The sequence below is a fragment of the Gopherus evgoodei genome, unplaced genomic scaffold (assembly GCF_007399415.2).
Source record: "Gopherus evgoodei ecotype Sinaloan lineage unplaced genomic scaffold, rGopEvg1_v1.p scaffold_43_arrow_ctg1, whole genome shotgun sequence".
Lineage (NCBI taxonomy): Eukaryota > Metazoa > Chordata > Testudines > Testudinidae > Gopherus > Gopherus evgoodei.
Window position 1 is genome coordinate 1,376,601 of NW_022060064.1, and position 23,455 is coordinate 1,400,055.

Genomic DNA, 23,455 nt, shown 5'->3' on the forward strand with positions numbered 1-23,455 from the left:
CCTTCCCCTTACCCCAGGCCCTCTGGATCTCTGCATTGATCCCCTACCTCTGTGAGCCCTCTCAGCCCCTAGCCCTTTGTACCCCGAGCTGGCTGTGTGATTTGCAGCTGGTTTGCTTCTGAACCGTGCCACGGGACCATCTTTACACACTCATGCTCCACACTCTTCACTTCACCACCCTCGTGACCTGCCTCGACACCAAGTGGTGGGACCTTCTTCCAGCTGTAAAGGGTGATGGACCCCGGTGTACCAGCCTCTACTCCATTTTGATTCCATGACCTGCTGGGGATATTAGCTGATGGCTCCTTCATGGAGCCATGAGCATGGGCGTGTACCTGGCGTGGTTCATACCATTCCCAATGCCTGCCTTTTTTGCAGTGTGAGGGAGATGCTGGCACATGTTTATCTGCAGCCACTTTTCCAGCTCTTCCAGGACCTCATATTGAGATTCTGGCTGCACTTTTCCCCGCCTCTCTTTTATTTATGCACACTCTATCTGTGGCGCCACAAAATTGACCTTCTCCTAGCTATGGCCAAGGTGGCCATTTACAATACCAGGGAAGGGAGATTGGCTGAGGCGGGGGGCACTGTGACTGTGGGGCTTGTTTTCATTCCTCTATCCATTCACACATTCGGGCAGAGTTTCCCAGGGCAGCATCCTCTGGTTCCTTCAATGCTTTTGAGGAACAGTGGGTGCTGCCCAGGGTTCTCTGCTCAGTGTCCCCTTGTGGTTCTCTAGTTCTGGCCCTTTGACCTTCACAGCTGCCCATGTTATATTTTTGATTGTCCCCCATAATTATTTGAGTTCATGGACCTTGTGGATCCTCCCTGAAGGCTGAGGGAGTGTCCTCTAGCCCATGCCTGTACCCACCCACTTCCCACAACCCAATAGGACCACTCTCCTGCTGCTCTCTGGCCCTGCTGTACTACACTGAGCTCAGAATTCTGTGACATCCTTGCCTCTCCCATTCCTTTTTTCACTGAACCCCACCAGCCCATGCTTACTGTTATCAGCTTCCATAGGATTCTCTCATTGTCCCTGGACCTCTGTCAGTTGTGCATTTCCAGAGAGACTTGTCCTCTGTCTGGAGTGTTCAGTTTCTGGGATATGCAGTTTTGGGATATGCTTCATAAGCAGAGCTTATGTCCTTCACCTTTGAGCATCAGAGGAGGTAGCCTTGCAATTTTACTTGTTTAAAATGATCTGGTCTTAAACTAGTAGAATGCCTTTTATTACAAATTTCCCATTAACTCCCCTGATCTCTCTTGTTTTCTTCCCGCTGAACAGGGTTTCCTGTTTCCAAACCTGATGTGGTCTCCCAGCTGAAAGGAGGGGAAGAGTTGTGGGTCCTGGATCTCCAGAGTTCAGATGAAAGAGAGATCCTAAGAGATACCTGCACAGATGAGGAAACATTAAACCAACCCAGAATCTGTAAGTGTCCGAGTGAAACAGCTGGAATTACCCGCAAAGACTTTGTGAGTTCTGTGAATCCTCAGCAGAAATCATTCATGTCTTCCTACAGATCATGAATGACATCTGGCATTAGTTCTTTCCTACTGAGTGTTTGGATGGGATGTGGAGGCAAAATTGATCCCCTCCCCTCTCCCCTATGCTTTTTATTTTTATTCTGTCTCTCCAATACTTATTTTAGTTTGCTCTCTGCCCTTCCATCTCTAATTCTGAGGTTTCTTTTCTATTCCAGCAGGTTATGGGATGGTGGGCAAGAAAAAGAAGCAGAATCCTCAGCAGGAAGATGCTGAGCAAGTGCAAGCATGTGGGACATTATCACAAAGATCCAAAGGGAATGTGTCCAGTAGTAACGAATGGGAGAGAGCCTGTGAAAGTCACCACACACCAGAGAGATATCGGGGAGACCAGGCACAGGAGAAAGTGGATGAACCCATTAATTTTCAAGGAACTCACAGGGAACTCAAAGAAACCACATCCCAGGCAAAAATCCTCAGGATAGAAAGAGAGAATACATATAGCGAGTGTGGGAAAAACTTCAGATACCGCTCATCCCTCATTCAACATAAGATCATGCACACAAAAGGCAGACCCTATGAATGCTTCACTCAGAGCACAGTCCTTATTACACATCAGAAAATACAGGGGGGAGAGAAACCCTATCAATGCTGTGAGTGTGGGAAAAGCTTCACTAACAACTCAGCGCTTATAACCCATCGGAGAATCCACACAGGTGAGAAACCCCATCAGTGCAGTGATTGTGGGAAAAGGTTCTCGCGGCGTTCAGTGCTTATTATTCACCAGAGAATCCACACAGGTGAAAAACCCTATCAGTGCTGTAAGTGTGGGAAAAGCTTCACTAACAGCTCAACGCTTATTACTCATCAGAGAATACACACAGGTGAGAAACCCTATCAGTGCTGCGAATGTGGGAAAAGCTTCACTCGGAGCTCGCACCTTGCTATACATCAGAAAATCCATATGAAAGAGAGACCCCATGAATGCCGTGACTGTGGGAAAGGGTTCACTCAGCGATCACACCTTACTACACATCAGAGAATCCACACAGGAGAGAGGCCCTATGAATGCAGTGAGTGTGGGAAAAGCTTCACTCACAACTCAAAACTTATCGTACATCAGAGACTCCACACTGGTGAGAGACCCTATGGGTGCAGTGACTGTGGAAAAAGGTTCACTCAGCACTCAGTCCTTATTAAGCATCAGAAAATACACAGAGGGGAGAGACAGTATGAATGTGGTGAGTGTGGGAAAAGGTTCACTCAGCGCTCCGAACTTACTATGCATCAGAGAATCCACACAGGTGAGAAACGCTATGCATGCAGTGAGTGTGGGAAAAGCTTCACGCAGAGCTCAAACCTTACTGCGCATCAGAGAATCCACACAGGAGAGAGGCCCTACACGTGCGCTGAGTGCGGGAAAAGTTTCACTCAGCATTCACACCTTACTACACATCAGAAAATACATAGAGGAGAGAGACCCTATGAATGTGGTGAGTGTGGGAAAAGGTTCACTCAGCGCTCAGACCTTACTATGCATCAGAGAATCCACACAGGAGAGAAACACTATGCATGCGGTGAGTGTGGGAAAAGGTTCACTCAGAGCTCAAACCTTACTGCACATCAAAGAATCCACACAGGAGAGAGGCCCTATGAATGCAATGAGTGTGGGAAAAGGTTCACTCACAATTCAAACCTTATTGTACATCAGAGACTCCACACAGGCGAGAGCCCCTTTAATGCAACAACTGTGGGAAAAGGTTCACTCAGTGCCCAGTCCTTATTGCGCATCAGAGAATCCACACAGGAAAGAGACCCTATGAATGCCGTGAGTGTGGGAAAAGTTTCAGTCATACCTCAGCCCTTACTAGACATCGGAGAATACACAAAGGAGAAAGACCCTATGGATATGGTGAACATGGGAAAAGCTTCACTCAGCGATCAAACCTTACTGCAAACCAGAGAATCCACACAGGAGAGAGGCCCTGTGAATACTGTGAGTGGGAAAAGTTTCACTCAAAGGTCATGCCTTATCTATCATCAGAGAATTTTTAAGGGAGCTAAACACCATAAAAATCTTGTTTAGAGCTGTCAATTTTTTCTTTAAAGTTTTCTTTTGACAATTCCCAGGTAAGTGGCCTTTAACGCTCTTTGCATTTTTGCACACTGTAGTCCCTCAGCTCCCACAGAAGAGTTGTCCACTTTTGTCTTTTGAAACTTGCCCTTCTTTGGTGTGACTCCAATGGTCCCTTCTATCAACTCCATTTTCCTATGAGTCATTGGTGTATGTGTCCTCTCTACCAGGACTGTCCATCACCCCAAGTGGGAGAGATAAGGCATGTCTCCAACTATCTACATTGAGGTAAAATCTCCCTGGGCCTCATCACTGTGGTTTCCATGGAGTTAGCTAGCTTGAGTTCACTTTCCTGAAGTAAAAAGACAGCTATTCTTGCAATGAAGACTTGGGCCCCGTATAGTGGCTGGGTTTATCTAGCACATTTCCTCCTGATCTGACCTCAACTCTGTCATATTTCCTAGTCTAAACAAACTTGGAGCATCACATTTATACTCTTTCTCCCACTGCAAAGTTATTGTTAGTCACCAAGTTTCTATCTGAGAACAGAGTGACTCATTCCCAGTTCTTGTGTTATCCTGGATTGTGCTGAGCAGCAGGACTTTGAGGTTTTTTTTACTTTTTTTTCCATTTAAAATACATTTAAATATAAAGATCAGGAGCAGTGACAGGAAAATAAATGGCATTTCAACTTCTGTGGTTCTGCATGGAGATGCGTTGTGTTGGAGGGATTCACTCCTCCCCCATCACCCAATAACTGTTACCTTCCTTCACTTCCCAAAGTGTCTGATGAAGTAGTGTTCTTAGCTCTCTGTTCTTGGGAATGGTGACTGGATGTCTTTGATCCTAAATCAGACTCGCTGGGGTGGGAGATGGAAGTGTCACAAACCTGGAAGGGGATTTCAAATTGATCCCAAACACAGTGTGATCATTTAGAGTTTAAATTCCAGTTTCCCTCTATTGGCAAAGCCATTTATGCTGCTGTTCACCATTTCAGAGTGACCTTACTATGCAAGGGGTTCTCCCCTCCCCCCTCCCATTATGAAGACGTTAAGACTTCTGTAAATAACACTAAAGACGGCACAGAGTGAAGCAGGTTTCAATGGATCAGAGGAGACTGTAATGAGGGACTCTCTCATCCTGATTTTGTGTCACCAGATGTAACCAGCTCTGGAATTTCACTTTACTTGAAAATGAATGTGTCTTCTATCTCACTGTGATATGGCTTTTCTATCTTTCATGACAGCTGTTTGGTCATATAACTGGATATTAGTTTTGTTTGACAGAATGTAGCTCAGATTTATTAGAAGCATTAAGACAAATGACCATTTGCTACAATCATCATTTCTTACTTTAGTTTTGTTTTTCCCCCATCCTTGCATGATGACGTGGAAAACATTCAAGTGCAGTTCAATCAACAGGAGAGAATAGTCCAAGCTATTGGACATATTATCAAAGAAAAAGTTGTTTCTAAATTCCCACTCTGAAATGGTGAACAGCAGCAGACCCCAAACTGTGCAACTAACAGAAGGAAGTACATGTGATCACACTATACTTCAGTTCATAGAATCACAGAATATCAGGGTTGGAAGGGACCTCAGGAGGTCATCTAGTCCACCCTGTTATCTTACAGAGACTCAGATCTAGGATGGTATCTAATCCCTAAACACAACTATACTCAAGAGTTCACTGGTGAAAAGGGGGGATTAAAAGAAAACTAAAATATATGAGAAGATTTTTTTAATCTTTGGATATATTATTCTTATCAATGAAAACGAAATTAAATATGAAGTTATGGATGAAATAGTGAGAGACTAATTGTGATAAACTGAACTATACTGGAACAATAAAATGTATTGTTTTTTAGTTTGGGGACTTTTTTTTAGTTAGTAATATAGGAAATGGTGACTAATCCTTAAAAGATAATTTGATGTAATTTTTGGCCTAAAATGTCCTGATGTAAAACCTCACTCCAAAGTTTGGGGCGGGGGAATGTATGTGAGAAATAGTGTATAAGAGAATATTGACCCAATATAGTTTTTTTTTATTTCAAATGGAGCTTATTTTGATTAGCTTAAAAGTCAATTTCTATTAAGGGGAAAACTACCTGAGGAGATGAGTCGTATAACCTTTTACCCAGTTGAACCATAAAGTCACTGAGTTCCTATGACATTATGAGGGTAATATAATATCTCATTGAAAGGTGACAGGGCCAGAAAGAGTTAATTAACTCACAGACTGACCTGACCCATGGCCGAACTTTAGAAACTGGTTAGGAAGATATGTAAATGCATAGAGCTTTGAAATGCAAGTCTGCATTGTTAGAGGTAGAAGGGTAAGTGCTTGCTCAGGTTCTGTGATGTAAGCAAACAAGTCTTGTCTTCAAAGATAAAAAAAAGAATGTTAACATTTAGGAAGACACTTGAGTAAAATAGTATTATTGTCTATATGTCTCTTAGAAGGTTGTGGTAACCTGTAGCTGAACTGTTTAATGGATAAATTACCCTGTGCTAATTGCAAGGCTGTTTGGAAAAAGGAGAGTTAAGCTCTATTGTTCTCTCAGGCCAAAAGGCTGCTGGAAATGTATAAGAACCTTGGGAAACAATCCTTCTTCATCTCAGATCTGCTTTGGGTTTCAAGAGGGGGAAACCTTAAGCCATAAGGATTGAGATCCCCAGTCATTGACTGGAGCCACCCTGAATATGGACATTGGACTCTAACCTATGGACTATTTCTAAAAGGACTTTTGACAACTACAAGCTCATCTCCGCTATGTATCTGAACCTCAAGAATTGAACTCAAGTCTGTATGTATATTGATCTTTTAACCAACTCTCTCTCTCTCTCTCTCTCTCTCCTTTTTAAATAAATGTTAGTTTAGTTAACAAGAATTGGCTAAAAGCATGTATTTTGGTTAAGATCAAGATATAATTGAACCTGGGCGTGTGGCTGATCCTTTGGGATAGGAAGAAGCTTTTCTTTTATATGATGAGATAAGATTTTCAGTAATCATCATATGTTTGACAAGTGTGTCTGGATGGAGGCCTGAGGCTGGGTACCTTAAGGGAACTGCTTTGTTTGGACTTCTCAGTAACCAGTGAGGTACTACAAAAGCTGTTTTGTGCTGGCTTGGTAAATCAAAGCATTGGAATAACCACCAGCTTCTGGGTTTGTCTGCTCCGTTTTGTCTGCAGTTCATCCTAATTGAGTGACCTCAACTGGCTCCCACAGGCAGCATCATCACAGTTCCCCATTTCTCTTCTTTGCAGAAAAAAAGAAAGAAATAAAAAAATAAAAAAAGACATGACATCTGTCACAAGATGCCTCCACTTTTAAGAATGGTGATAGATGCATGATGCAGTTTTTCTGTTACAAATTTTTGTGGCCAGTTATTTTTACGGGTGCGGAGATGCCTTCTCATTTTTGAGGAGGCCAGCTCTTAGAACACAGCTTGTCCTGATGGTTAAATGGCCATGGAAACTTCCTCAAAACTGGCCGTGTTTCTTTCTTTCATTTTGGATATTTTCTTGATATTTTGATAGTTTGGGGGTTCACACATCCACACTGAATGTGGTTTGAAATACCAGATATTTTAAGAAAACTTCTGGGGTAAAACAGCTGACTTTAGGCCAAAGTTTGCCTTATTCCAATTTGATTGGGCCACATTGTCTGTATCCAAGGCACACTTTACAGCTGATTTGCTCACAGAACTCAGGGAAGACACAATTAAGTAGGTAAGCTGCAATCGTCAACCATCAATGTCAAGGAAAAGGCTGAAGCCCATTGCCTTTCAGGTCAACAAGCCAACTAAGGGCTGGTTTATGCTGAAAAGCTATAATGGAATAGCCGTTGTGATGTTGCAGTCTATATGATTTTAATAAAATCATGCTAATGAGTGAATATAATGTAACTGGAATAGGCTTCGTGCAAAAGGTCTCTTGTAAGGTATAATTACAAAGTTTATACTGAGTGTGATCATCCTATTTGTGTAAATGTACCACTCTTGTATCTGAACCTAGAAATATTGAATATAACTCTGAGGGCCTATTGTAATTATGCAAAGTGTGGGCCATTAATGGTGGTCTGGAATCTTGATGACTCCCATTAACCAGGACGATGGACTGTAGATGGCTCTGTTTGCGGGCAGGCCTTCCTGTGAGTCAGGCTGGGAGGAATGAAGGCTTGGGGGTCTTGCAGTGACATGTGATCATGTCACCTAAACTGGAATCCATCTTTAACCTAGTGCTTTTCCATTGAGAAGGGAGGGTGGGAACCCAGAGGGACAAAGGATTCTCACCTTATGCAAAAGATATATAAATAGGTGGCTACCCCTCTGTTCTGTTCCATCATGAGGAATCCCCTAGCTACCACCTGAGCTAAAACAAGAGCTGTACCAGGGAAAGGACTGTGCCCAGGCAAGGAAGACATCCAGTCTGAGAAAAGAAACATCTCTAAGGGTGAGATTTTACCTGTATTCAGTAGTATTAGGTTTAGATTTGTGCATTTTCTTTTCTCTTGGTAATTCACTTTGTTCTGTCTGTTACTACTTGGAACCACTTAAATCCTACTTTCTGTATTTAATACAATCACTTTTTACTTATTAATTAACTCAGAGTATGCGTTAATACCTGGGGGGACAAACAGCTGTGCATATCTATCAGTGTTATAGAAGGCGAACAATTTATGAGCTTACCCTGTATAAGCTTTATGCAGGGTAAAACAGATTTATTTGTGTTTAGACCTCATTGGGAATTGGGCATCTGAGTGTTAAAGTTCTGTAAAGAGTGTTCTGTAAGATGTTTTCAGTTAAGTCTGCAGCTTTTGGGAACTTGGTTCAGACCCTGGGTCTGTGTTGAAGCAGACGGGTGTGTCTGGCTCAGCAGGACAGGGTGCTGGATTCCCAGGCTGGCAGAGGGAAAGCAGGGGCAAACGTCATCTTGGCACATCAGTTGGCAGGGTCTATGCTGAAAAGCTATAATGGAATAGCCATGTCTCAGGGGTGTGAAAATCCATTTCCCTGAGAGAAGTAGTTAAACTGATCTAAGCCCCAGTGTAGACAGTGCTAGGTCGTTGGAAGAATACTCCCAATATTTAAAGTGTAGACATAACCATCGAGAGATTTATCCCCTCTGGGAAGGAAGTCATGACATCAATGCCAGCTTTGGCCTGTCTCCCTATATGTGAGAAAGCTGCTAGAGTGGCATGCAGGGCGACGTACTCAATCCTCTGGTTCCTGAGCTGTAACTTTAGCTCTTATGACCCATGAACCCGAAGAGTCAGGAGGGTATTGTTTGTGGCAGTGGAGCTGGGAGCTGTATCCACCTGAAGCAGGTAGAAGGTAGCCCCGACTGAGGAGAGGCTGGTGCAGCTGATGACCTAGCGCTTCCCTGCTTCTTCCACTCACAGTAACTGGACTTTGGGTTTTTGGTTAGTAGATCTGACCGGACACTGTCAGGTCCCATTTTTGACTGGACTTTCTCACTGAAAAACTAGGCACCTGGACATCCTAAGAGGGGGAGGGAGTCATGGTCTGGGCACCGGGGCCCACAAAAGGTTAATCCAGTCCTGCTGGTGACATAAATTAGGGGGTCTCCCCTAGGACCAGGCAGGGAATGAGGAGATATTGCTCCCCCCACCCCGCACTGCAGGATCACTGCAGAACAATCAAGCTTTGAGAGCTAATATTCTTCCTCCCACTCTCCAGGTGCTGATGCTGATCCTTTGGGGTTTAACAGTTACACGTGGGGTGATTGTCTGGGATGACAGCCCCACAAAGGCTGTTAGCGCTCTCTTGCCTGAAGTGAGGCCGTAGAAGCTCTCACAAGGGGCCTACATCCCCCTTACTGAGCCAGTAATTGTCTCTGGGTGTTTCATGCCTCAGGTATCCCTCTGTACCTGGAGGTGTCAGAAATCCTCCAATCCAAGTCAGTGACAGAAGGCACTGGGTCACCCCCTGAGCTAAAGCATAGCAGAACATTTCACTGGGAAGCTGAGTATGACCTCGCTGCAGAGGGTCAGTGAGCTGATGCTGCTGTCGCTGTGCAGGAAACAAACAGAACCCAAACTCCATAGGATTGAAATCTCATTTGAGGGCAGAGGAAGAGGGGACCGAGTTATGATTTTTGAATGGTTTGAGCTGGTGAAACTACATCCAAACCCCAATCCTCACCCCCAGCAGATAAATGTCTCTGTGCCCTCGACCTTCTGCCAGCTGGGATCAGGGGCATCCTCACTGGGGGATGGAGAGTAGCCTGTAATCCCCCCAGCCCCATTACTGGGATCATGGAGATCCTTGATGGGGAAAAGGGAGGGAGCAGACTGTATCCCACACAGCCCTGATGCTGGGGTGAGGGCCTGCTGGAGAGGGACAGTGCACAGCTGCTCTGTGAACTTCTCCATGGACATTCCATTTACCACCCATTTCTCCCATAATCCACTTAATAACCCTTTACTATGGTCCTGCACTACCAGATCCACAGGTCCCATCCTGAGTCCCTGCATTCTCTTGCTTTGTCTCTGTTCTCTGCAGGCCACAAAAACGTCCCTTCACTTGGTAGTCCCACTCAGATTGGCCCACTGCAGCCTCATCTCCTGGAACTCAGCCAGCTGTCACTTGATACAGTTGTACATTCATGTTGACTGCCTCCCCTGTCTGGATGGTCTTTGTCATAAATATAGAGAGAAGGGTAGCATAAAATCCATCCTTGGCAGCTCTGCCAAATTGCCTTAAGTGTAAGGGGTTAAGTAGTTCAAATAACCTAGCTGGCACCTGACCAGAAGGACCAATGAGGAAATTACTTTCAAATACTTTCAAATCAGAGTGGGGGGGAAAGGTTTTCTTTATGCTCTCTCTTTGTTCTTCCCTCTCCGAATTTTCCCCAGGGCTGCTGTGTTAGGATCTGACACCACTTGAGACTATGGATCACTTTCTAATGGCTTGTTTTCTTACTTGGCAGGAGTGGGGACTGGCCCTGCTGCAAAGTGACTTCTATGAACCAGCAACTTCCAGGACAGCGAGTTTGGTCTCAGAGCAAGGCATATGTCCCCCATGCTGCTTTTAGGCCACTGGATGCTCTGGAAACAGGAGGGCTCTGAGTTTAATCCAGGAGTCGGCAACCTGCGGCTCGTGAGCTGATTTTTGCTGGCACGCTGGCCAGGGTCCCGGCTGCTGCCCCCACTCAGCCTGCTGCCAGCCTGGGTGAATGGAACCCCAGGCCAGCAGCGGGCTGAGCAGGGCCTGTGGCTGGGACCCCGGCTGGCAGGAACCCCAGGCTGGCAGCAGGCTGAGCGGGTCCGGTGGCTGGGACCCTGGCTGGCAGGAACCCCAGGCTGGCAGCAGGCTGAGCAGGGCCTGTGGCTGGGACCCCGGCTGGCAGGAGCCGGTGGACAGAACCCCAGGCTGGCAGCAGGCTGAGTGGGTCCGGTGGCTGGGACCCCGGCTGGCAGGAACCCCAGGCTGGCAGCAGGCTGAGCGGGTCCGGTGGCTGGGACCCCAGCTGGCAGAAGTGGGTGGACAGAACTCCAGACCAGCGGCAGGCTGAGTGGCTCTGGCTGCTGCTGGTCTGGGGTTCTGGCTGCAGGTGTCATGTATTAAATTTCTCCCAGTGGGAATGTGCTACTTGTGGAGCACCAGGACTGGCAGCCACGAGTAGTACACCATAAGTAGCATATTCAAATGGGGAGAAATTTAACACACTACACCTGGGTAGGGAAGGCTGTGCCTCCCCAAACAGCCCACCCCCTATCCGTGGCTCCCACTTCCCACCCCCTGACTGCCCCCCTCATAATCCCTGACCCATCCAACCCCCCCCATACTCCTTGACCACTGACCATGCTCTCCTGGGACCCCCTGCCCCCCAACTGCCCCACTCAGAACCCTCCACCCATCCAACCCCCCCCCACCGCTCCTTCTCTCCTGATCACCCCCTCCCAGGACTCCTCACCCCTATCTTCCCCCCGGGACCCCACCCCCCTCATCCAAGCCCCCCTGCTCCCTGTCCCCTGACTGCCTCAACCCCTATCCAGAGCCCCAACCCCTGACAGGCCTCCTGAGACTCCCGTGCCTATCCAACCACCCCTGTCCCCTTACCATGCTGCTCAGAGCATCAGGACTGGCAGCCCTAAGTAGTACAGCAGGAGTTCTCAAACTGGGGGGTCGGGCCCCCTCAGGGTGTTGCAAAGTTATTGCATTGGGGGTTGCAAGCTGTCAGCCTCCATCCCAAACCCCGATTTGCATACAGCATTTATAATGGTGTTAAATATATTAAAAAGTGTTTTGAATGTATAAGGGGGGGGGCCCTGGCTCTTTCCTACCCCAGTCACTGCAGTAGGAGGGTCCTATATGCAATCAGCCTAAACCTTTTCCAAGCCTTCTTAGTGCAGTTGGCAGCATGTCAGTCTTGTAATCTGAAGGTCCTGAGCTCAAGACTTCGAGAGGGTAACTGTTTTTGCTCCCTGCTTCAGATTTTCCAAAGGAAATCAGAGAAAAAAGACTATAGCAGAGTGGTTTCTAGACACCCTCCCATCCATCCAACACACACAGACTTTTCTAAGACATTAACTTTTCCTTCTCCTTTATGACTCTGGAAATACCGATTCCTAGAAGCCCCTTTCAAGAGAGCACACAACTGTAATGCAGAGAGAAAGCTAGAGGCTGCCAGGTTGTTGTGGGCAAGAGTTAAAGGGATGCACAAAAAATCCACTCAGGCCATTGCCCCCCCCCATCCTCACCCTCAAGCAGCTTTGAATCTTGATGACTTTGATGCTGAGTTTCCACTGCCTCAGCATCCTCAACCCCCACTGGAGGCTGGTGTAGAGTCCTTAGATCCCTGTTCATATTTCAGATCCCAGCCTGGTGCTGCATCCCTGCCCAGCAGCTCCCCCTCTGCCCCAGGAGAACCAGCTGGGGGGCTGCATCCCCAGGCAGACAGCTTATACCGCTCCCCTCAGAGCAGCAGCCGCAGCTTTTGGCAGCTAATTCCCACCTGAGGCTTGGTGGAAGAAGCTGGGGATCAATTGTTATTTCTTCCATACAGCGAGTCTCATTGTGTTTCAACACATTTCTCTCTAAAACTGACTTAAATTCAGAGCCCTCCCCCCATTTCTGCTTTATTCCTCATTCCTGTACAGACGTGAACACAAAGAAACCTTTGGGGAACCACATGCAGCTACTTCCCTCAAGATATCTTAATTAAATCATTGCTGACTCCGACCCCCAGTAAGAACAGCTGATTTGATGCCCAGGAGCTTGGCTAAAGGTTTGTTAACCCTATGCACAGTTCTGGAATTTGCCATATTATCCCGGCACAAAGGCCGAACTATTGCACAAAAGTTCTCTCCCTCTAGTTTTCCTGTCAGTGCCCTCTGCTGCTACGTTATTGTTTGTTCATTCAAGCCACATGCAGAAGTGGGTGTTACCCTGACACACAGAGAACTTAAAGGTGTCCAAGGCCATACAGTGTTTCAGAAATATATGAAAGCCCAGGCTTTCCCTTCCCGCTGTTTAATCGGATTGCAGTGTGCGACTAAACCATGGAAATCCTCAACCTGGTGCTAGATTAAGATTCCAACCTGCAGTGAATTAAGTGCTGAGAGGCAGGCTATGGGGAAAATATCAGGCACACACGCCCTCTGTTGCTGGTTATAAAATAACACCAGCCCACCCCCAGCTCGAAGGGCAGTTGCTCAATGGCTGAATTTCAAGCAGGGGCCCTTCCAGTGCATCACTTCCGTGGAAGAAGATTCACAAAACACATCCTGGTGTGACTCAACAACTATCACTGTGATCCTCCACCAAACAAACAAACCAATTAAAAAAAAACAACAACCACCACCACCTTTCCCCCAGAACTCTGCCAGAGCTGGGGGATCTGTGCCAATAGAACAGAACTAGGAACCAAGGCAAGACAATGTACCAGGGCCAGATGGGGGAAAGGGACAGGAAGAGGCTGCAGATGCACAAGAAAGAGTGTCCACGAGGTCTAACGCTGTAGCTCAGACAGCCAGAAACAGGTTTTTCAGCTAGTGGCTCCCTGCAGAGAAAATGTGTTTCCCTGTAAAAGCACCTCAGCATGAAATGGATAAATCGGCCACATGGTGGCACCATCCTTTCAGGGCTGGAGCTGCAGGTACAGCCCTGGACAGGGGCTCAGGGCATGTCTACACTGCAATTGGAAACCCCAGGGCTGGCCTGAGCCCGCTGGCTCGGGCTCACAGGGTTCAGGCTATTTAATTGCAATGTAGCTCCTCAAACTCCAGCTGGAAGCAGAGCTCTGGGTCCCTCCCACCTAGCAGAACCCAGCTGGGATGGAATGGGGCTGGGAGATGGTTCCCCTGAGCTCACAGGCTTTTTCTGCTCTGCCTCCTGCATTCTCAGTAACTGTCTCGTCTGAAATACAAGCCGCCATCCTGGCAGGGAAAGGAAAGAACAGAAAGTGGGGAAAGAGAGAATTCTTCCCTCACAAGCTGTTTCCCTTCCACCAGCCTCCTTAACTCTCATCCCATCTCACTGGGCTCCCTCTACACAGCAGCCATGGAGATGACACCGGGCGGGTTTGCTGTGCTATAGAGCATCAGCAAGGAGAGCAGGGAGTGTCTCTCTCCAGTGCTCTCTATGATCCCAATGCTGGCACCAAGCAGGGTGGAAAAGGCAGAGTAACCAGCCTGCTTCCAATGCAAAGGGTTGAAGAGCAAGGAGGAGACAGTCAGGAGCCACTGAGGGTGGAAGGGAGTTAGGAGCATGTGTGGGTGGGACGATGGGAATTATTGGAGATGCATAGGGATACTCCAGGGGTTGGATAGCACATTTCTACATTCCTCAGCTGATAGCAAATAGCTGTGAAAGTAACTCTGTGTGTGTGTGTGTGTGTGATTCCCCCCCCCCCACACCAATGGCCAGTCTACGTACACGATAACAACCTACTACTGCTGCTACTCCATGAACTGACATGGCAGACATCTATGCGGTGGATCTAAAGGTCTCGCTTTGCTGATCACGCACTCACTGGTGAATGACAGCTGATCAGAATGGAATTTCTATTTGTTCAATTTGCTTTCTTAAAAACTAGAGGAAATGCCATACAAAAATGTCCATCCCATTTTCTAGATTTAATTTGCTGCATCTGAGAAGGCAGCTTTTGTCTCACAAGGATCAGCAGTGCTACCGGTCAGTGCTGGATGTGCAATGAGCTTCTGACTCAGCCTCTCTTCCATAATAATCTTTCTGCCCTTCTCTTTCCTCATCCAGGCAGCCCTAGACCAGATTGTCTTGTGACAAACCTTCAGCTCTTAGTGGTTCTAAGAAACCCAACAAGAAGAGGAAAATCAGCAGGGTTCAAGGGTGACACCTCCCTGAAAGGTCTGTGTGACCTGTGCTTGAGAACTGGTTGTTTCCAAGCCCATGTTTAACCATCCCCACTGCATTGTGAACCTGGGCTTACATGTGTTTGACCCAGGTCTCACAGTCGTGTTACACGTCAGTGATCCCTCAATTTGAGGATGCTCTCTAGCATGGATTTACATATGAGTCCTCTGATGACACAGGAGTCCGAGCCTGGAACCACAGATCCACCAGCAGTAGGTACAGATACTTCCTGGTGGGTCAGTTGCCTGCTGGGAGAAAGTTCTTTCTTTTTCTTTCCTTTTCTCTTTCTTTTTGACTTGGAGGGCAAGGCGTTTCCCCCCAAAGCAGGCCACTGCCTGATGGAGGATGTGGCACCATTGAGGTCAGTTGGTGGCTTGCTTCTCCCAACTTGTGATTAGGTGATCAGTTAGCAAGTGTGAAAAATTGGGAGAGGGGATGGATGGTAATAGGCACCCATAAAAGACAAAACCCCTAATATCGGGAATGTCCTTATAAAATCAGGACATTGGGATGTCCACATCAGTTTTCTTGAGACATGCCTTCAGGGCATGGTAGAAGCCTGCACGTGTTTTCTTTGAACATAGGGCAGCTGGTGCACCAGCAGCGACCACACAATCATGATAAGCAGGAGGTCTGGGGCCCAGTGGCAGGAAGTCCAAGATGACTGGTGTGGAAGAAACAAACTCCACTCTCAGGTTGGAAGCAACAAAATCAGAGGCCGCTTTATTCAAGGAATTACAAGGGAAGAATACAGCTGGCAGAGTTTCTCCAAAGCACAAGCAAAATCACACAAGCATTTATACCTCTTTGTGACATGCATTAATTAAAAACATCTGCATTTTATTTAGGCTATTTGTTATCTACTCCAGTATTTTCTCACTTTCTCTTCTCAAAAACATCATTATCTCAAGGCTAGGTCACACTAACTATTCTGCTGTTTTTCACTCACTTCTACAGGTCTCGCAATATTAGGCTAAGACTTGACAGAACAGTTGCTCTGTCTCTGACACTTAAATGGCTGCACTTAAACCCTCTCTTCTTTCCTTGCTTCCACACGCCTCCTTTTTGTGCTTCCTTTAGCACAACTAACATTCTTAAACCACCAACCGCATCAAGCCTTGTATTTCTGTTTCTAGCTTAGGAGGATCAGAATCAACCCTATAAGTCTTAACTGGATATAACAATAATGCATGATTAGTGTGAACATGAAAGGCATTCTTGTGAGTACATCCCTTACAACAACATATACCTAGACTAACAAAAGCAATATAAGCATTAATGTCCCCATTGTGATAATATGCTGGGGTTGTTTCATTGCCTCAGTCACATAGCACATTACATCATAATTAGTACACAGAGTAGACACTCTACAGGCTGTATGAAAAGCATGTTTTTCAATTTGATAGATATTCTGAAGCACATGGATTTGACTCTGTAAGTCAGAAATTTTCCAAACCTCCAGTAGGAGTGAGTGTAAATTTTGAAATTGGTCAGGTATCAAAGTGGTCCAATTAAAAGAAATCTGATACCTAAGGTCTAATTGTAGAGCTTTGTCTGCTGGCCAATGAATAATGTGATTTCCTGCGGCCGCGGTGAGATTAAAATGCATGTCTAGCAAAGTGGTGGCCTTGGAGACACAGGCTTGGGCAAAGCAAACTCTTCTAGGTAGCACAGGGTCTGGCTGATCCTTCCCTCAGTCAGTACCTTGTGCTGATTTTCTCCCTTTCTGGGGACAGAGCGCAGCTTTCCTTGCTGGAAGGGTTCAGAGCCTTGCTGCACCTAACTTGCTGGCAGCTTCTCTTACTCTCCCCCCTGCTTCCAAGCCAAGGAGGGTTTAAAAAGGTCACCAGCAGTTGGAGCCAGCTGAACCTAATTAGTTCCCTGGTAACTCCTGTTCCAGCTGAACCCTATTTCCCCCTGGTTCTCTCTCCTCAAGTGGATTGGGAGAGGCCTTTTAACCCCCTGGGACTAATTACTACCCCTCCCTTTGTAGCCATTTATCCTGGGTTTGCCACAATGTCCAGGTATCATATGCAACTTTATCCTTAGGAGTACAGTGCAGTGGGTACTGTACTTCAGCAGGAATAAACTGCAGAGGGACGGGTGTTGAGTGCAGTGGGTACTGGGAGACCGCAGGGCTGGGCTCTGATGAGGCAGGAGTGGAATGCAGCGGGTATAGACTGGAACCAGGAGGGTGATAAGAGTGTGTTGGAAGTGTTATGGATGGAGCATGGGATATAGTTTTGCGACAGCAGCTGCTTGGTTTGCAGTGTTAGCAGCAAACGGAGCGTGTCCGCTTGGCGCTCCTTAATATTTCAGAGCCGCTCCATGGCTTCATTCTAGCGTGCCGAGTTCCACTTTTGGTCCCTCTTCTTCCTCTCTGGCCGCCACTTCAATTCTTGTTTTGTGGCCACAGAGCGCATCAGGACATTGTGCAGAAAGTTCTCTTTAATTCTTCATTGCCACTTTCTAACTCTATGCAGCTGTTCAGCCACCAGTAACAAAGAGGGAGGCTGGGCTCCCAAGGGCATATCTGTGAAGCCAAAATGCAACATGTTACAGAAGCAGTGTTGTTTGCAGCACACAAACCACTGATGCAGTGATTTAAACACAGCCACTATGCACATACCTGTCACTAACCGGCTGTCCCCAGCCAAGTACACATGAACCACAAGACCCCCAGAATGGTAACAGCAGGGGGAGGGGAAATCACTGTTCCCGGACCGTACTGTACACCGGGCAGATGGCTCTTGGGAAGAGACAGCAATGTAGTGGGGGGAGGAAGGGGCTTATAATCATTTGTGTGTCCACATTTTCCACAGGTTGTGTTCATTATGGAACATATCTCGCTGCTGAGGGTGAGCAGGGAATCAAGGGAGGGTCTTCTCCAAGACTGCGGCGTTTGCCCTGGCCTCTATGCCGCTCGCCTCTATGGAGCAATGGTCTCCTCCACCCACTCTGTGGTGTGGGCAAGAGAGTTTCATAAAGATCTCTGGGGCAGATTCCTGCGAAGGGAGGGAATCAACACCTTGTTCTGCTGCTCAGACTAGGCATATGGTAGTATGCACATCATACAGAACAAGCCTGCTTTCTGCAACCCTCCTGCCCCCAACAACTCGCTTCAGTGATTCCCCAAATCAAAGCCACTTACCAGGGGCCTCCTCTTCTGTCTGCACTTCACCAAGTTCCAAAAGCTGTGACTGGCTAGCCTCCTCCAGGGTAGAGAAGAACTCCTAGCTGCATGCATCTCTGATCTCCAACTCATCCTCTGCCTCTGGGTCACCCTCTGCCTCCACATCCTTGTCCAACATTTCCTCCTCCTAGCTCGGTCCACTCTTGCCTGGCATGTGAGCCATCAAAGTATCCACAGTGGCCTTCACAGTGGAGGAGGGGTCACCACTATCGCGTCCAGCTCTTTGTAAAACCAGGAGCTTATGGGTGCAGCACTGAAGCGGTGGTTTGTCTCCTGTGCTTTGTGGTAGGCATTCCACAGCTCCTTCACTTTGACCCTGCAATGCAGTGTGTCCCAGTTGTGGCCCCTTTCTCTCATGCATCATGAAATCTGTCTGTTGTTATAATTCCTATGACTGGAGCACAGCTGGGATTGGGTAGCCTCCTCTCCCCAAATGCTGATGAGGTTCAGCAGCTTGGCATTCCTCCAAGCAGAGGATCACCTGGTGCACGAAGTAGGCGTGGCCACCTGGAAAGATGTGCTGAGACCAGGGATTGTGGGACACCTCCCGGAGGCCAATCGCTGCACTGTAATTAACCAGGGTGTTTACACTGGCTCCATGGCACTTTAGGCCCGGTGCAGAAAGCTGTACGCCTCTCATCAGAGTGGTATTTTTACAGTGCTGCATCTCCACAGTTTTGGCCCACAAAGTGGCTTGGCAGTGTGTTCACCTCAGAAGTTACACTGCAGAAAGCTGCTTTCCTGTGCAGAAACTTGCCAGTGTAAACAAGGCCTGTAGATGGCTTATGTAACATAAGAAAGCAAGACTGGTCATGCTGGGTCAGACCAATAGTCCATCTAGTCCTGAGAGTGACCAGTGCCAGACGCTTCAGAGCGAATGAACAGAACAGGCTTGTTAACCTAAAAAGTGAAGGTCTTTCACCCTTACCTTTATCTTCACTGTTGTCAGTTCCTACTTATCCTATCTTACCACATCTCTCGCGAGGTCTCTGGGCAAATCAGGTGTGAACCACTCCTTTGATACAGATGTCTCCCAATCCAGCTCGATTGAGGCAGACTTTGGGCCAATGTCACTTTGGAAAAGGCCTGCTTAACTCTGAAGTATCAGAGGGGTAGCCCTGTTAGTCTGGATTCTTTGATGCTTAACCCTGAAGGTTTCTCAAAAGTATCTGCTGCTGTGAACCGCATGTAGTGTGGATGTGAGAACCCCAAAGATATCAAAAATAAAAGAAACACAAGGCCAGTGATGAGGCGGTTTCCAGAGCCAGGCCTGAGGGTTAAATAGTTGTGCTCAACAGGAAAAGTGGCTTCAGCTCCTACACAAATAACTAGTTGCAAAAACAAAAATTAAATTTAAAAAACAAACTAAAAAAAAATCCACCCAGAAAAGCTACTATCACACATCCACCACCATTTTAGATTTTGACATCTCCTGCCTGATGTGACATCTTTGCTTTGTAAACAAGAAACATGGGGAACTCTGTGGCAGTTACCCTCTAACTAGGTAAAAGGTTACACATTTTGTCCCAAGCAATTTTGCTCTTAACAGAAGATTCATTTTAAAATTTGTCACAATAAAATTCCATTTTAAATAGAAATAATTACAGTCTATACTGGGTCTCTATTCTCATACAGGCTATTTCTCTCACATATTCCCCCACTCCAATTCCTTTGGAGTGAGGTTTTAATTTCAGGATTAGCCACTGTTTCCTAGATAGTAAGAGGAGGCAGGGAGAAAATTAGAAGAAAACCTGAATTATATTGTAACTCTGAAAGTTATCACTTAATCAGCCTCTTACGTTACACTAATTAACTTCATGTTTAATTTCATTGTTGCTGGTAACAACTAATTCAAAGATTACAAAATATAAACCTATAGGGCAGTTTTCTCTTAATTCCCATTTCCATCCAGTCAGCTTTGTGTGAAGTCACATTCTACAATAACCAAGGAGCCTTCCATTTCTGTGAGTTCATTTCTTCCTGGGTCTTCTCCCGTAAGTGTGGGTGGAAGGGGTCTCACATGACGTGAGAAGGCTGCATCATGAGAAAAACCACCTGTGCTCTATTTTTACACTTTCTAATCTTTCAGAGTAGCAGGAGGTGGAGATAAAAATGCGTAAGACTAAGTAGCAAACCTAAGAGACCAAACCACAGACTCTGGACTCAGCATTCATATATCCTGCAGTCTGAACTTGGAATCTGATACATTCCCTCATTAGGTACAATCATCTCCCCAGCATGGAAGTGTTCTTGTCCAACAAGGCAACCAGATCAGGACCCATAGGCATAGAATGGCTCTGAAGGAATGAGCTGTTTCTCTCTGTGCTACATGAAACTTTGGATCCAAATGGTAAAAAAGTCAGTTTTCTCAATTTAATCATGGCGTCCTTTAGGAGTGTGATCAATGCCACTTAACTAGGAAGCAGTGTTCTAAAAATAGTTTAGTTGGGCCACAGTTCACCATAGCTTCCATCTTGGAGGTGAAAATCAACCACTAGTACCTGCAATTTCTATCCGAGTTCTTGTCAGATCTTTGACCTTACTTGAAGTAATTCCACACTTCTCTGGCATAGAATTCTTCACCAACCGCACAACAGATCAGTAGCAATAGTGAGGTATAATTCCCCCAAATATACCCTTTTAGTTCTTTAATCTCATGGCAAAGATTTAAAATAGGGATTAAATTCAGGTGCATTTTAGAATCCCTGTAGACACCAAAAATCAGGTATCTTTCTGCAGCTATATTACATTCAACACAAATTTCATTTTCTACACATTTGCAGCATCTCCCAAGGTGAACAGAAATGTCACTTCCATTTTTCCCATCTCTACCCAGATAGGGACTGTATTTCCCAAACAATAGACAACATGCACCTGATTAGGAAGGAGATATCTTCAGGAGCGACCTCCTGCAGGGCCTGGGCCACAATTGCTTTGGGAGGCAATTGCATGGGTATTTTGCTTAGTTATAAGTCACTTACTAGGGAATCCTCTTCTCAGCCCTTTAGAGAAAATATTGACCCCAAGTTGAACAACAGGGGGATTGGAATGGTGATGGACAATAAGGGAATGTCTCTGACTTACCCTATCTTCTTCTGCTGTTACAGAGGGTGAAATGACATTTTTCCCTATCCCTGCCTTGTTCCTGCTCTTTGTTATAGTTTAATATATTTTAAGTGAGGAAAATGGTAGTAAAAATATCTGCTCTGCAGCACAACCTGAAACAACATCAGAGAAACTGGGAATGAAACAATTTGTTCCCAAAGGGAGAACTTGATCACTAACAATGGCTTTGAAATGGGGGAACAGTATAATCGTAATGCTCAGGGTTTGTTTAGACTAGGAAAAGTGATGGAGTTTGGGTCAGGTCAAAAGGAGAAAGCTCATGTCAGCCACTGCACCTGGGCTGTATCTGCTCTACAACTATAAATGTCTTTTTACACCAAGATCACTAACTTGAGCTGCCAATGCCATGTACAGTCCTAGTGGATGGAAGGCACAGGTAGTTTTTGCCTCAGTGTAGTTTGTTGGGATCAAACCTCGCTCCCACCTGGACCTGATGAATATTCTGGGCTGGAGGGCCTTCTAGGATGAGAAAACTGGCTCTGTGGATATGTGGAACATGGTGGAGGTGATATAGCTTGGTTTTAGCAAAGCTTTTGCTACTGTCTCCCACAGTATTCTTACCAGCAAGTTAAAAAAGTATGGATTAGATGAATGGACTATAAGGAGGATAGAAAGCTGGCTACATTGTTGGGCTCAATGGGTAGTTATCAATGGCTTGATGTCAAGTTGGCAGCAGGTATTAAGTGGAGTGTCCCAGGGGTCGGTCCTGGTGCTGGTTATGTTCAACATCTTTATTAATGATCTGGATGATGGGATTAATTGCACCCTCAGCAAGTTTGCAGATGACACTAAGAAGAGGGGAAGAGGTAGATATGCTGGAGGGTAGGGATAGGGTCCAGACTGACCTAGACAAATTAGAGGATTGGGTCAAAAGAAATCTAATGAGGTTCAACAAGGACAAGTGCAGAGTCCTACACTTCGGAAGGAAGAATCCCATGCACCGTTAAAGGCTGGGGAACGACTGGCTAAGTGGAAGTTCTGCAGAAAAGAAAAGACGGTTACTCACCTTTGTAACTGTTGTTCTTCGAGATGTGTTGCTCACATCCATTCCAGTTAGGTGTGCGCGCCGCGCGTGCACGTTCGTCGGAAACTTTTTACCCTAGCAACTCCAGTGGGCCGGCAGGTCGCCCCCTGGAGTGGCGCCGCCATGGCGCCCAATATATATCCCTGCCGGCCCGCCCGCTCCTCAGTTCCTTCTTGCCGGCTACTCCGACAGTGGGGAAGGAGGGCGGGTGTGGAATGGATGTGAGCAACACATCTCGAAGAACAACAGTTACAAAGGTGAGTAACCGTCTTTTCTTCTTCGAGTGATTGCTCACATCCATTCCAGTTAGGTGACTCCCAAGCCATACCTAGGCGGTGGGGTCGGAGTGAGAAGTCGCGGCATGGAGCACTGCAGTTCCGAAGGCCGCATCCTCTCTCGACTGCTGTACCAGGGCGTAGTGGGAAGCAAAGGTGTGGACCGATGACCAGGTCGCTGCCCGACAGATTTCCTGGATGGGCACACGGGCAAGGAAAGCCAGCGACGACGCCTGCGCCCTGGTAGAATGCGCAGTCACACGGCCCGTAGGGACATGGGCCAAGTCATAACAGGTCCTGATACAGGATGTAACCCACGAGGATAACCTCTGGGAGGAGATAGGAAGCCCTTTCATACGGTCCGCTACCGCCACGAAAAGCTGGGGGGATTTGCGGAAGGGTTTGGTCCTCTCTATGTAGAACGCGAGAGCTCTACGGACATCCAGCGAGTGGAGCTGCTGCTCCCTGCCTGAGGAGTGAGGTTTTGGGAAAAAAACCGGGAGGAAAATCTCTTGGTTGACGTGGAAGGCTGAGACCACCTTGGGTAGAAAGGCAGGGTGTGGTCTAAGCTGTACCTTGTCTTTGTGGAAGACCGTATATGGGGGGTCTACCACAAGGGCTCGGAGTTCCGACACCCGTCTAGCTGAGGTGATAGCTACTAGAAAGGCAGCCTTCCAAGAGAGGTAAAGCAGGGAGCAAGTAGCTAACGGCTCAAAGGGGGGCCCCATGAGCCGGGACAACACCAGGTTAAGATCCCAGGTTGGAGCAGGGGGACGGACGTTAGGGAATAACCGTTCCAGCCCTTTAAGAAATCTCGACACCGTCGGGTGAGAAAAAACGGAGCGACCGTCCGCACCCGGGTGAAAGGTGGAGATAGCTGCCAGATGGACTCGCAACGACGATAAGGCCAGACCACG

General features: G+C 46.8%; 2 protein-coding genes across 4 annotated transcripts in view; both read left to right on the forward strand.

Moving 5' to 3' along the window:
* The window catches only part of LOC115642642 (zinc finger protein 436-like), a 936,374-nt gene that overhangs the window by 270,007 nt on the left and 642,912 nt on the right, over positions 1–23,455 (forward strand). The gene's annotated exons all lie outside the window — the stretch shown is intronic.
* On the forward strand, positions 1,419–5,512 carry LOC115642645 (zinc finger protein OZF-like). Of its 3 annotated transcripts, none has more exons than XM_030546326.1 (3): positions 1,419–1,432; positions 1,704–2,880; positions 2,965–5,512. In XM_030546326.1, exons 2-3 carry the CDS (start codon positions 1,715–1,717, stop codon positions 3,569–3,571), a joined length of 1,773 nt encoding a protein of 590 aa, XP_030402186.1. In that variant the 5' UTR covers positions 1,419–1,432; positions 1,704–1,714; the 3' UTR covers positions 3,572–5,512. The 3 variants fall into 3 exon arrangements, with proteins under 3 accessions (XP_030402186.1, XP_030402187.1, XP_030402185.1); XM_030546327.1 differs by having other exon boundaries at positions 1,704–2,742; positions 2,911–5,512; XM_030546325.1 differs by having other exon boundaries at positions 1,704–5,512.